This window comes from Convolutriloba macropyga, chromosome 3, assembly GCF_964194025.1.
Source record: "Convolutriloba macropyga chromosome 3, txConMacr16.3, whole genome shotgun sequence".
Classification (NCBI taxonomy): Eukaryota; Metazoa; Xenacoelomorpha; order Acoela; family Convolutidae; genus Convolutriloba; species Convolutriloba macropyga.
The window spans coordinates 7,508,065-7,522,767 of record NC_134470.1 but is presented as its reverse complement, the minus strand read 5'-3'; the positions used below and the strand labels follow the sequence as shown (position 1 = coordinate 7,522,767).

The window sequence follows — 14,703 nt, the reverse complement described above, 5'->3', positions numbered from 1 at the left end:
TTGATCAGAGTCAGTTTTGAACTCAAGATTGTCTTGACAACGGTCTGGAGCAAGGTTGCACGAAAGCTTAGAAAATGGTGCGTAAATTTTCTGATCAGAGATCTTTTTGACCATGGACAGTCTGTTCAGAGTTGTCTTCGACCGCACTTTGAGAGAATAAAACTCTGCTCAGATATTTGATCTGATCAGAGGTTTCTCTGTCTGCGATATCAACCTGGGAAACAGGTGATTACTGCCGATTTTCTATGCAATTACCTTGATGACGTCATATAAGATAATGTCAATTATAGTGGATTCTTTTTAATATCGCTTCAAATTTCATTTTCCTCAAAAAAAATTCAGAATGAAAACATCAAATTCTGCCTAAATTATCAGCATTTTCAAACAGCTATCAAAATCTGGAGATTGCCATTACTGAAAAACTTTCAGTTTACTGACTCTTCGAATCTCTGACTTTCAATAATGAGAGCTGAAAATTTTTCAAGTTTTACAATGTCTTTGACATCCACGATTTATTTCAGATCGAATACCCCGTTCCAGACAACCCTCCTGATCTGAAAGAGGGATTCCAATGTCGCCCAGCAGATATTGACACTTATTCTCTTCAGTGGCCAAGCGAACAGTTCAGATCTCACATTATGCAATTGTACGACAAGCTTAAAATGATCTCACTGCGATTTTTCACACTACTTGCAGTTGGTAGGTGGTAGTATTCAACTGAAAACTTTAAAAGCGTTTTTTAAATACAAAAAAATGCGATGTGACTTGAAAATTGCTGATTAGAAAAATGATGCAAAAAATTTAATTCGTGAGATTTCATGATAAATGTGAACTGCATTACTTTTGATCGCTAGGAGCTCATGTTAAAAAAAATGATAGTATTTATCTAAAACTTTAATATTCTGTTACTGCAATATCAAAATTAAAATTGTTGGAACTGTTCCTCTCCTCCCCCTCCGGCAGATTGTGACCCTCCGTAAATGTGACTTTAGCATATCATAAGGATACATAAAAATTGTGATAGCTATTCGCACATCCTATTAGGCTATACGAAAAATTCTGAGCTCAAAACAAGTAATAGTTTATTTACACAATGGAATGAAAATATGAAATTTGCTCGCGTCAAATAAGAAACAATTCTAGTTCGTCATATTCATAACTTTAAGAAAACAGAAGCGCCAAGTCAACCCTTTTCAAGAAAATTGTGAGATTTTGCATGGAAAATTTTCATCAGCTAGTGATATAAGATTTTATTTGAGTTAGCAGCGGGGCGTGAAAAATCATAGAATTTGAAGAGTTGTGAACGAATATGATTACAATAGACTGTTTTTGGTGCACAATTGGCTTAAAAAAGAGTTGAGTAGAGCACTGTCTATTTTTTTAAACAGTTTGTTTAACATTTAGGAAGTTGTTTTTTTTGCATTCATCTAGAAGGCAAAAAATTTATTAATCGAATTATTTTAATTAGTAATTTAATTTCAAAGATTGACCAACATTCAACATTTTTGCAAATACTTGCATGATTTACATTGTTTTGTACCAAGTTTATGTATCATTTTGGTGGTTAAAACATTTGTACTTGTTTAAAAAAAAGTGAATTTGTTGTATTAATTGCTGAAGTATGTGTTGGTTTACTTTTACATGACTGAAGATCATTATATAAATTGTTTTCATTAAGTATGTCTTGTTCAAATTTTTCTTGAAAAACCATAATGTGAATTTAGTTGATTAATAAATTATCAAAATAATTGTAAACAAATTACCCAGGCGACTGTTAGTAGAAACTAGATTTGATTTTTGGAGTACTTTTTAACCATTAAGTGGAGAAAATTGCTCATCAATCATCTTCATAAATTTGTTATACGGTTTCAATTGAACGTTCTGCCTTTTACAGAAATTCCAGAAATTTTTATGTTTTTGTGTGGTCATGTTATCCATTACAGTTCACTTAAGAACATAAATTTTGCATTATTTTCGTGGAATTATCAGTCGAGATATTACAAAAGGTAAGAAAAACCTATGGAAAAAAATTATTTTACACTCTTGAATTTTTTGCTGATTTAAGTTATTGCGCATTATATGATAAAAATTCATCTGTATATTTTTTAAAGCTGTATATATGGCGACTCAAGATTTAAATGACTATTCCAAAACTAGAGTTGCGAAAAGTTGCTGCTTCGCGCACAAATCTACTGCTTCCAAAAATAATGAAGTTTTTCTCAGATAAAGTCTCTAAAATTTCTGTTTCAATCTCTTTCTCCCTTCTGCAATGATGCAGAATAAAAAAAAGTGGGTTAGGTCAACTATTCGTATAAAAGTTGCTTAAAAACTCTCGCTCAAAAATGCAAAAGACAATTGCGATAAGTGCTATTATAAATCCTCTATTACGTGGTAAATACTTTTTAATTATTTAGCTTAGAGGCACATCATAGGAAAACGACCATTGTCAGGAGGATACAACTTCTTCGTATACCCCAAAATGCTAGAAAGAGTTCCTTCTGTAAAATGTTTGACTGATTATGATTTCTTAGTAGTTTCATGGCTCGTCTACTAAGTTATCAGACAACAGAAAAATAATGTTTTGACAAAAATTTTTCGATGTTGATCAAATTTTGCGTAACAAACATAATAACGGTTTCAGGCAGCACACAAATAAGTAACAGTTCTAGTTTCTGTCGCAATGACCTCTGCATCATTTTTCTTACGTCACTTTGTGTATTTTGTTTAGACTTTAACTTTGATCAGCGATTTCTAAAATTTATGACTGTCTTTTTTCTGATGGCAAATTGAAAAGTTTTGTTGAAAGCTATTTTGTTTAAACTTTATAAGAAAATTTGTCCATTCTTTGTACAGTCTTCAATCCTTGATTCAAAAATCGTTCTTGTTTCTTTTGGAAATTCAATTAATGTTTTACTGATCAATTGCATGGCTTAGAGTGTTTTTAATGACAACTACAGCCCATCAATATTTCCTTATTTAATTTGTCGAACAAGGCGAAAAAATCCAAAATCATTCTTCAAAAGTATGTTCTCATCATTGAAATACTTGTTTTAGAAGAAAATGAGTGAAACTAAAATAGTACCCATTGTGAGTTCTTTTTTGTTTTTGGAACTCCCATTTAACCAAATGATCAAGCCTGGTTCTGGTAAGAACAACAAAGTATTGAATATCATCAAAAAATAAATGCTCTCATCCAAATAGTCTCTTTCAATATTTTCCATGAGTGTAGGTAACAGTTGAAGAAATTGTAAATCTAATCCATTCAACTTCGTGATGCTTTAGAGGTATTTCATAATCTTCTTGGTTCTTTTGTTTGCTTTTGCTGATAAACATAGTTGGCTAATGGCTCTCACGAAATTAGTAACAAAATCTGTTTCGCAAAACTTGAATGTGTTCTTGTCTTTTCCCCCAAGAAGATAAACTACTTTCGAGATTCATTAATCTGATCATAAAATGATCACTCTGTAAAATGAGTGAATCCGCCTATCTCGCAAATTTTTTTGTCTAGGTTTTCACGCAAGTCGCCGACTAGCAAATGCTATACTAATGACATCCAACCTGTGGTTCAAAAGAGCGGAATATCTAACGGTTACTTTCTAAAGAAAGGTTAAAAGTTATTTAAAATTGAAAAATTTTAAAAACTCTTGTGACTTATAAAAATTATAATTTTTCATCTAAATAAAAATTGAGAAATTATCCAAAAATTGTACTGAATTAAAAATTAGAACTTTGCCGTGAAATCGAAAAAGAATAGAATAAATTGTATGGTTATATGACAACTTGCAGTTAAATATTGATCTGCATAAAATTTTTTGAATTTCCGAAACACAAAATTGAAATCTATGAATAAATGAACTATACAAAAATTGGATAACGTTTATATAATTTCACCAGATATTGCTGCAGCAATCTTACTTATGATCAAAATATTAAATCTACCCCCAGATATTTTACCATCTAGAAGACCCCTTTTGGGGCCTTTCTGCGTGGAAATTTAGAGCTGCAGATGACATATTTGTACCCTGTTTAGAAGAACGTTTGCGTTCTCTGTTTCAGGTTTTGACCATGATCCAGAATATTTCACAAAGTGCCATTCTAAAATGGGTGGTCCCGGGAACATGTCTTTGCTCAAGTGTCTCTATTACTACGAATTGAGGAGGTCAGACATGGCCCAGGTGAAAGAGAAACAACTGAGATGTTCAGAACACTCTGACAAAGGGTAATATGTTGTTTATTAAACCACGAGGAGAAGGAGTCTAAGTATTGAGGATAAGGTAACCTTCAACCGCATTAACTCTTCTTTTTTTAATGTGGCATCCCACATCTGGGTGTCATAATATTTCAGTATTGAATCATGAAATTTGCATTCTGATTTTTACTATGATTTTTTTAGAGTTCTGATCATGGCATTTGTTATATTCAAGTAGACGAGCAATTGAAGCATATAAGTGGGGTTCACGATCCCAATCACCATAAGCTGATTCATTGCAGTATTAGTCACAAAAATATTTTAAAAACCAAAAAAATTCTTTTGTGGTGCAAAAACAAAAAATTTTCACATCTTCGAAATTTTCTTCTGTACCCAGGCTGAGGTGCGCGACCCAAAGTGGATATGTCCAGATAGGCCCAGAGGGAAAATGCCTATGTCCAGACCGTCCCAGACGGAAAGTGGATATGTCCAGACTATCGTGCGTTCAAAACTTTTCGTGCGTTCTCCGTGCGTTCGGAGGCAAATATGTCCAGATCATCCCAGACCGAAACGGTATATGTCCAGATATTCGTGCGTTCATGTCCAGATCATCGTGCGCTGCAAATTAAATTCGTGCGTTCAACACCAAAATTTTAGTGCGTCCATGTCCAGACTTTCGTGCGGTCACCAGACCGAAATAAATCACATCCTGTGGTGCAAAGCTATTCCTTGAAGATGACGACAGAGAAGGTTCCAAAATTTCACAAAACCAGATATTTAAGTTTTATCAAAAAGTTTGACTTTAAAACACTTTTTCTATACGATTGAGCGAAAAATCGACCCCTCCAACCTAGGTTTTGAAATCTTGTGGTAATCTATTTTCAAATTATACTTGCATTTTCCTAGAATTTTTAAACCTTGTGGTAATATATTTCAAATTATTCTTGCATTTTGCATATAGTTGCCGTAAGTATATGCAAAATGCAAATTACACTTGCGTTTTGCATATACTTAATTTTGTGTCCTTTCAACACTTTCCAGTTTTACTTGCATCCAACTGATTTTATGATCCATCAATGAGAACTTAAGTTAACTTTGATTTTAACGTTAACGTTGACTTAAGAATTAACTTTGATCCATCGATGGGAACTTCCTCTTCTATGAAATTACGGTGATCCTCTTATAGAAAATGTTTGCTAAAAATTTACTCTGATTCATCCATCAAGTTACGCTGATCCATTGATGAAAACCATTAGAACCACAACCTGGGTTAAAACTGCGCATGTTTTACAGTTTAACCAGTGAAATTTCAGAAAATCAACCACAGCTGCTGGTTACACTAAGGAAATGCGGAAACGCCTACGCCAATCGATCAGAGTCAATAGTTTTTTCATAAATCTTCCTCTGTTATTTTTGTGTCTGACAGTTTGGTCTCTGATAATAAAATCACCTTATAGTCTTAACTTCGTTCACGGTTGCCATCGATGTTGATTCAACATCGATGGCAACCGTGAACGAAGTTAAGACTATAAGGTGATTTTATTATCAGAGACCAAACTGTCAGACACAAAAATAACAGAGGAAGATTTATGAAAAAACTATTGACTCTGATCGATTGGCGTAGGCATTTCCGCATTTCCTTAGTGTAACCAGCAGCTGTAGTTGATTTTCCGAAATTTCACTGATGAAACTGTAAAACATGCGCAGTTTTAACCCAGGTTGTGGTTCCAATTGTTTTCATCAATGGATCAGCGTAACTTCATAGATGAATCAGAGTAAATTCATTGCAAAAATTTTCTATAAGAGGATCATCGTAAATTCATAGAAGCGGAAATTCCCGTCGATGGATCGAGGTTATTTCTTAGAAGCCAAAATTCTGATCGATGGATAAATATAATTTCATAGAAGACGAATTTCAAATCTTTGAATCATCATAATTCCAAAAGAGCTAAAGTTTCCCATTGATGGACCATAATAAGTTCAAAAAAACGCTTCCTATTGGCCGTAATTTTACACTTTATGCTTCGGTTATACAAAGCAAACTTAGAAAATATTGAATTATTATAAGTCAAGAATGCTTAAGGAAAAACAGAATTTGTTTTAAAAATTGTAATTCTGAACTTTACCAATTTCAGGTTTCCAAAACAATTAAATCGATGAAATTTTTGAGAAAGATATTTTATTGTACCGACCTCCACTTTAGTGGGGCGGAGGAACTATATACTCAACTGTTTTTTTTTGTTCAGTCAATTTTGGCCGATCGATATAATCATCGTAGAGAATTGTGAGTGGTATCATTGAAAGGCCCGTCCAGCGTAGAATACGGAATTAAAAAGATTTTTAATAAGGAATTAAAAAGGGAGTTATCGAGGTTTAATGTTTTGTGAACATTCGACTGTTTTTGTTCATATTTTCAGAAATTTTTGCTAAAATTTGGCACAATTTCGCTAATTTAGCTCAAAATAAGTTAAAATTTTTAACGGCAAAGTGCTTTTTTTTACCGCTAGAGGTAGAAGAGCGTTGCTGAATTGTTAGATTGAAGTTTCTTTTGGCTAAAATTTTCAAAATTCAAACTTTCATCAAAAAGGGCACAAAATATGCTTTTTTGGTCCATTTTGTTAAAGTTTGCAAAATTTAGTGACCTAGAAACCTTAAAACAGACTCCCTAATCTCAAAAAGAGCACTAGTTGCAATCAGGCAACGTGTGAAAGTCTTCTGGAATTTAAACTTTGCCGTTTTTTGCAGATTTAACTCGATAAATATACAAAATGCATCCTTCTTTTTTTTTTAATATTTGGAGAATTCCACGCAAAATCAGGTAGAGGTTCGACAATATCAAGTTTTCTTAGAATCAGACTTTTTGGTTTTCATTTTGATGCTGCCTTTTTTTCAAAATAATTTGCCTTTGTTTTTTTTAAGGTTTAGTACTGAAAAAATGTTTTTCCACGGCTCCGTTAATGACAGCTTCAAATAACGTAAATTCGAGGCCAAATGTAGATAAGGTTTGTTTTCAGAGAACCAAAGGACTTTTTTGGCTTTGAGCAAGAGCTTTAGTAAAATTTAACTGAATTCTTGTCTTTTGCCTTAAATTGCTATTCTTTTGCCAGTCTGATTTTTAAGTTTAACCTCTCAGAGATGCAAGTGAAATGTTTCTATTCATTCGGTTGTCACCTAATGTCTCTTATGTTATTGAATGTGTTTGTTTTAAGGAAATTTCTGTGATTTTTTGAACTTAACAATTTTTTATATTATTTTAGTCAACATTTTGTTTATTCTCAGTAAGTACAGGTCAATCGTTCCTCCGGATAGAATACGAACTAATTTTGTGGCCGATTGTTATAACAGAAGGTTTTCTTGCTTTTGGTACTACAAGTTTTCATACAAAATTTTCTTATTTTTGTGCATAGTTTCCAATTTTTTGTGCTGTTTGTTTCTTTTGTAAATTGTAATATTATTTTAAAATCTACCTGACAAAACTTTAAAACATTTGAAACTGAACATAATTTTTGTTTTTTTAAACGAATGGCTTGAATGGCTGCGACACCGTTCTCTTGCAGAAATTGGTAGAGTTTTTTTTATTTTTGCCCGATATTTATTGTTAATTTTTGTTGTCATATGCCAAGTTTTGTGTAATTAAAGGTCTCAGTGGCCAACTATGAATAAACAAATGAACTTAATAACTGATATCGGTAAATAGCTAATGGTTGTTTTGACTTTCGAATTAAATTTAAAAAAAAAGAGTAATAGTGTTCAACTTCTCCTTTTTGTTCTGTTTTGCGTTTTTTTCGTTTTATACAATGTTGTATCATTTTCGTAATATAGCATCCTTAATTAGAGCTTTTCCTAATGCTTTGTTGTATCAGACAATAATTATTCTGTTGCTTAAACGTTTTAATTGATGTCTTCAGGGCTTAGACAATTTGTTTCAGAAGTATTTTGTAAAGTTTAGATACTTTTCATTTTTTGTGGTTTTTTTGTTGTCATTTTATGATAGTCGTTTTACATAAAGACGTTATGATGGTCGAATGAGACGCAAATGAGGATATTATTTTCTCGCGATTAATTTCTTTTAAATTTAATGGCTTCAAAACTGTGGTTTTCTTAAATTTGTTTGTGAGACTTATTAGTTCAGCTTGTATTTAATGTTATTTTTAAAGTCTTATGATTTAGTCTCATTAATAACAGTCGCAATTAATTTTCCGAATAGTTGCAAGACAAACTGTCTAATCTTTTAGTCGAAAGCGTTTCTTGGCTATGAATTTTGAAAATATTTGTTTTTTTAAAAAAAGAGATAGTTTTTTGAGATCGGCCAATTCTATTTCTGTTAAATTTTAGCTGAGCATCTCTATATACAGATCACATCATTTATCTATTGAAATCAAAATTGCTCTTCATTATGGTTTTTTTCCTCAAATGGTCTGTCTTTTTGGAACAACCAGTTTTCATAAAACCAATTTTCGTGTTTTTTGCATATTTTCCCCTTTTTTGTAGGTTTTTGTTCTCTTTTCACAGTATCACAATAATGGTCGTCACTTGAATTACAAATTTTGTTACCTTGAAAAAATGCAAACGAAGATTTTTATTGTTTTTAGTGATCAGCTAAATATTTAATTCATTGCGGTAAATCGTTTTCGTGCATAATTTTTCGTGCAAATTTTTCAAATTTTTAGTTTTTGACTGTTCTTGTCGTTTTTTTGTAGTCGTTTGACATATCCTGGATAATGAAAGGCCTCAATCGCTCTCTATTGAGGTATAAAAGACTCTCAATGATTTCATTTGATGCGTAATGTTTCTAATCAGTTCGAATTTAATTCTTTTTTCAAAAAAAATGTTGAAAGTTTTTATAAACTTTGCCCCTTTGCTCATTCCTTGTCGACTTGTTGCCAAGTCGCATTGAGGAAAAGTCCCATATTTTAATCCAAAAAATGCCGGATAATCTTCTCAGTATGAATTTTATCTGATGCCATTTTGATTTGGTTATTAGTGGTTTTCAAAAAAAGGACAAGGAGTTTTGGTCGTAATTAATATTTGTAACTGTTTGATTTTTATTGCCGTCCTTTCTGGTAGTCATATTATGGTGGCCACAGGTCTCATGGGCCCTCTAGAGTAGATTGTTTTATTCTTTTAAGGGTTTGTTGAACGATATGTTGATATGTTAATTTTTTTAATCTCTTCCTCATTTGGTAGACAATTAAGTGAAAAATGTAGATGAGCGGGGTCGGAACTTAATGTGCGAACGCACATTACCGAGCCTCCTTGTGAAAAACAAAGTTTGAGATAAATTGATCTAGAAATCTGGTTCCTTTATTTCAGTTGCTAAACAGCTGATAATTCTTATGAATTACATATGTCCTGTAGCACATTCCGGCATAACCCCAAAAGTCGACATTATCAGAAAAATTGGCAATCTGTTCTAGACAGGCGATTAACCAGTTCATCTAAATAGACAACCTTTTTTGCGGTAGTTAATTTTTTCATTACGTAAACATTTCCGTTTTGAGTTGAAGTCATTATGATCAAACTATGATCAAGTATTTATTCAGCTTGTCTCTAGTTTCCTGTTCTTTCCTCTCATTTGTGCAGTTAGAAACTAGTTGTAAATTAAATCTGTGCCATTAATTCATGGTTCAACATATGTCCAAGACAAGTTTGTTTTGTCTCGCAAATTCCGATCTAGAAAATTAAAGTCTAATTGTGAGACAATCATTATCAAATTTGCATCGCAAAATCCACTCTTGGTTTGGTATTGAGCATTCGCACTTCATAACTTAAAGTATATCCTCAGTCGATACAACACGGAGTTTCTGTTGGAAAATCTGCATTAAAACGCGAAAGAGATACAATTGTATATAGGGCAAAATAGATACAAAAGATTCCACGTGTCTTGTTGGATCCCGGGTCGAATGTCCTCCTTAAAGTCCTCGCATTTTGTAAGAGTTGGGGGGGGGGGGGGGGGGTGGGGTAATTTGTCTATGAGGGTAATTGTAAAAGTGAGGGGGTAATTTGGTCTGGGGGGGGGGGTAAAATGATGTAAGAGTTGGGCCTCAAGGGGAGGACTTTTGAAAAATCACCCCTAACTAAAATTACCAAGCAGGAGTGGGCTGCAATGGGCTGCAATAGGAGGAATTTGGAGGAATTACGCCCTGACTAAAACTGCCATGCAAGAGTGGGCTGCAATGGGAGGACTTTTGAGGAATTAACCCCTCCCAAAAATTACCCCCCCCCCCCCTCCCCAAAATATGAAAGATTAGTGTGGTAATTTCAGGGGGTAAAAGATGTAAGATTAGGGGCGTAAAGAGGGTTGACGGGGTGAATTTTTAGATTTTACCCCCCGAAGGTTACCCCCAAAAAGATTTAGGATTAGGGGGGGTAAATTTAGGTGGGTAAAGCGATGTAAGCTAAGGGTGTAATGGGAGAATTTTCAAAATAGGGGAAGTTATTGGGGAGGTAAGAAAAAGCGGTAATGAGGAGTAAAGCAGAATTTTTAGACTTTACCGCAAAAAATTTCTTAAAAAAATATAAGATTAGAGGTAGTTTTAGAGGCATAAAATGATGTAAAGGGTGAGGCGGTAAATTTTTAATTCAAATATACGGAATGGCTAGTATTGACCAAGCATCGGTGGTCTAAGGGCTAAGGCGAACTGGCTCAGGTGACAGAGGTTGTAGGTCCAAGGCTGTCAAACTGCGACTATGGATGTAAAACGATGTAAGCGCTGAGCTGCCAAGGGGGGTAAATTGATGTAAGAGTGAGGGGGTAATCTGTCCAGAGGGGTAAAATGGTGTAAGAGTGAGGGGGTAAAAGACAAATTAACCCCCACTCTTATATCTTTTTGGTCTCTCAAGGGTGGGAAAATTATATAAGAGTTAGGGTGTAATGGAGAAAATCCCGGAACTCTAACATCAATTTACCCGCCTTGACTGGCCAAAAAGATGTAAGAATGGGGGGGGGGTCAATTTGTCTTTTACCTCCTCACTTTTACACCAATTTACCCCCGTTGGAAGCAGCCCAAAAAGATGTAAGTTTTGAGCTGCATTTTTCTAAAAAAACCTGCCATTGCAGCCCCACTCTTACATCATTTTGGGCGGAAATTTTCGACACGGGATGGTAAGTCTCTTCAAACGAAATAAAAAATCTATTTTTGCAGGTCCTTAACGCTGTTAATTTCCGAGGACATCACTGGGCTTCAAGTTCTGACCAGAGGCGGAAAATACCTCAACTTATCTAAAGCAGAGGACCCTAGCCACGTTCTAGTCAACCTCGGAGACATTATGCAACGATGGACAGACGACGAACTGATTGCAGCCAATCACAGAGTTGTATTCAACGACGGAAAGACAACTGCTGAAATTGGCCAATCAGAAGAGAGCACGGACGATTGTGATCCTATCGTTTGTAAAAAGCGACAGTCGATAGCGTTTTTCTCTGTACCCGATATTGGAACTCTCATTGAGGGAGTAAAAGGACCTGAATCGAATTATGAACCGATCTTAGTGGAAGAACTAATGGCCAATCTTATGCGCCGAATTTATAAGTTGGACGAATAGAGACTTAAATCTAAAAACCTAAAATTTTGTTCCTCAAATTTGTACTTGCCATTTAATATTATCATTTAATCAATTCAACCAAACCGAAAACATTCAAAATCTGCAAAAAGTAAAAAAAAATTAAATATGATTGTATAAATATAATTAAAGCTGTGTTAGAAGCTAGCATACCAATGTTTACCATCGTAACTATTTACCTTTTTACCCCTGAAAGAAGGACATTCGACCCGCGTCTTTTTTGCCAAACGAGCAGACATCGCGAACTCAGTATATTGTTGACCCACGCGAGAAATTCATGTACAACCATTAACAATCAAGTTTATTACAACAGCAGTTTCAAGAGTTTGTGAGTTTGAGATTGAATTTGGGAAGTTGACTCTAAACTGTACAATGTTACGGGGTACCTCAGTATATTGTCGACCCAAAACAGGTTTGGACCAGACGGACTTGGGTCGCCAACCAAACAGACCCAATCCAGAAATTGGGCCAGTCCAAACAGACCACACCAAATGGGTCAGATGGAACACACTAAGTCAAACCCTAGGCCAAACCCTGGATCAGACCAAACGGAGCCAGATCATGGGCCATATCGAACAGACTCAAGCAAAACTCAGGGCAGACAAAGTTAAACAAGTAGAACTATATTAAGAAAATGTATTCGTTTCGGCCCAATAATTTGCTTCAATTAATTTTAGCTTTTAATTTAGAGTTTTTTTAGTTATGTGATCAGTCAAAGAAAATGAATTCCTTTTGTGAACTCTAATAAACATCACTGGTAATGTCCCATTTCTTATCATCCTTTGAATAAGATTTATCTTAAAACCATCAGTTGCATCCTTAGAAACACATTTTTCTCTTTTTTTTTCAATTCCCTATAACCCAAATAGATAGGTCAAAATATTTGAAACAATTTTTTCCTTAAACTGTATAACTCCTATGAGAGGAAAAACAAATCATCTGGATTTTTCTGGTAATCCTCCTTTGGTGTTCTGAGCCAGGTCGAGGTGGCCAGAACGAAGTGGCCTCTGATCGAGCGCAGACGTGAACTGTCACCTCGAATTACTTGGCCTGGAAAAATATACAAGCGCATTTTAGTCCGAACAATGGTCTGGAACTTGTCTGATCAGGAGTAGTCTCGAGCACGCACTAGTCTGATCAGAGGACGATTCGAACTAATCTAATCAGGGGAAAATTTCAAGCGCACTTTATTTTGATTAGCGGAGATTTTCGAGCTTACTTTAGTGTGATCATAAGCGTTGCTAACGCACGATAGTCTGATCGGAGGACGTTAGCGCTATAAAATAAAAATTGGTAAAATATTCTCGGAAAAATCTCAAGTTGAACAAACAAACATTTTTTAGAGATTGGTTTGCAGCAGGGTTTGGTGGTGTTCCCCTCTTCTTTTCTTATCTGGGCTGGGGAATAGCAGGAGCAAAGCTACAAACTAAAACCGGTAGGAAAAAAGCACGGTTTAACGGGCTTAGAGAGCTGTCGACAAGACAAAGACAAACAAAATATAATCAGAGATTTGACCTGAGGTCACTTTTGTCTGGAAGGTCTGATCAGAGACTATTTTGGTCTTGACCTCAACTGCTTTTGTGCCTATAACTCAGCCCAATTAAATTTTATATTTTGCGGCGGAAATTTCAACACCTATATCTAAAATAATAGACAAATATTCGAAAACCGGTCAAATCTAATCTAGGGTAATGTAAACTGGGTTTCTGCACTAAAACTGGACCAACCGTTAATAAAAGTCATGACATTAGTTTTGATTTCAAACGCTCATTCACACAAAGAACCATGTGATTTTACATCACACATGTTATACTCGTTTGCGATGGGTAGATCCAATTGAGTTGCGAATGTTTTATTACAAGTCGAAGTGGGCAATTGCGCCGCAAGTGGCAAGCCAATTTCTTATATCTGATTTACAAATATCTAGAATGGTCAATCGCGGTGCGATTGGCACTTGTCGAAATTACTGAGCTTAATTGAAAAGCGTTTAGCAAGATTTAAATTAAATTGAATTCTAGCGCTGCAAATGGGAGACTGAAATTAGAATGATTACAATTTAAGAAATAAGGTTTGTTCAACTCGATCACGAACAAGGAAGTAACTTTTAGATTTGCTTATAGTATGAACAAATGAATTTCCTGCATAGACAGTATGGAACAGACATTACTTTACTAAAAATGGGAGGAAGTAAAGTTAACTGAAGTAAGAACAGCACTTGCCCTTCAAATGTAACTAAATGATGCAATTGAATTAAATACGGACATGAATATGTGAAGGGTATCCATTGCCGTATGACATTTCCCCCTCTTTGAGAGAAAAAAAATTACTAATTAAAATCAGAAAATTAATAAATATTCACCGGTTACTAATCAATAAAATAATAAATAATAAATAAAATATAAGAGTTTATGAATTTTGACTATGTTTATTCTGTATCAGAATTTTCCTCATTTTCTGCTTGGAGTACAGTCATCTCCCTTGGCAAATTTTGAGGATCCTCAGTCCATTCCGTTGAACTTCTTGTAGAAGTTACTCCAATATCTTCGCCTACTTTTTCGTACCGAAGAGGTGTCCGAATCAGAGGTATCGCTAATCGTGAGCTGTCTTTTGCTTGACATTCTCAGAATAGGCGTTGGTGATTTTGATGAAGTCAGTTGCGTCGCAGATGGGCCAGGTGCATCATAGTTGGTCGATTGTGGCGCGATTGGAACAATTGGACTTAATTGAAGAATTTGTGTTAAATCTGGCCAATTTTTAAAAGCTTCATCAGGTTTTGGATTTCTCTTCGGGATTCTCATTTTGAGAGATCTGGCTACATTACTCTCGGAGGAAATACACGATCTGCCTGAAGAGACTACACTAACATCGTCAGCCTGCTTTCGGTTTCGCTTAATTTTCTTATCTCCCGTATTTTTTCTAATCAGGTCCCGCTTATGTTTATAAATCTTCTG

At 34.7% G+C, this 14,703-nt stretch overlaps 1 protein-coding gene across 2 annotated transcripts in view; it reads left to right on the top strand.

The window, feature by feature from the left end:
* LOC142336823 (uncharacterized) overlaps window positions 1-14,703 on the top strand; it is an 88,823-nt gene that overhangs the window by 5,554 nt on the left and 68,566 nt on the right. The window contains exons 2-4 of one of the 2 annotated variants that reach the window (XM_075385761.1): window positions 522-699; window positions 4,057-4,219; window positions 11,335-12,440. In XM_075385761.1, coding sequence (XP_075241876.1) covers window positions 522-699; window positions 4,057-4,219; window positions 11,335-11,734 — 741 coding nt within the window. In that variant the 3' untranslated portion in view covers window positions 11,735-12,440. Of the gene's footprint in view, window positions 1-521; window positions 700-4,056; window positions 4,220-11,334; window positions 12,441-14,703 lie in introns of those variants that run through there. The other variant, XM_075385762.1, reaches the window with a different exon arrangement.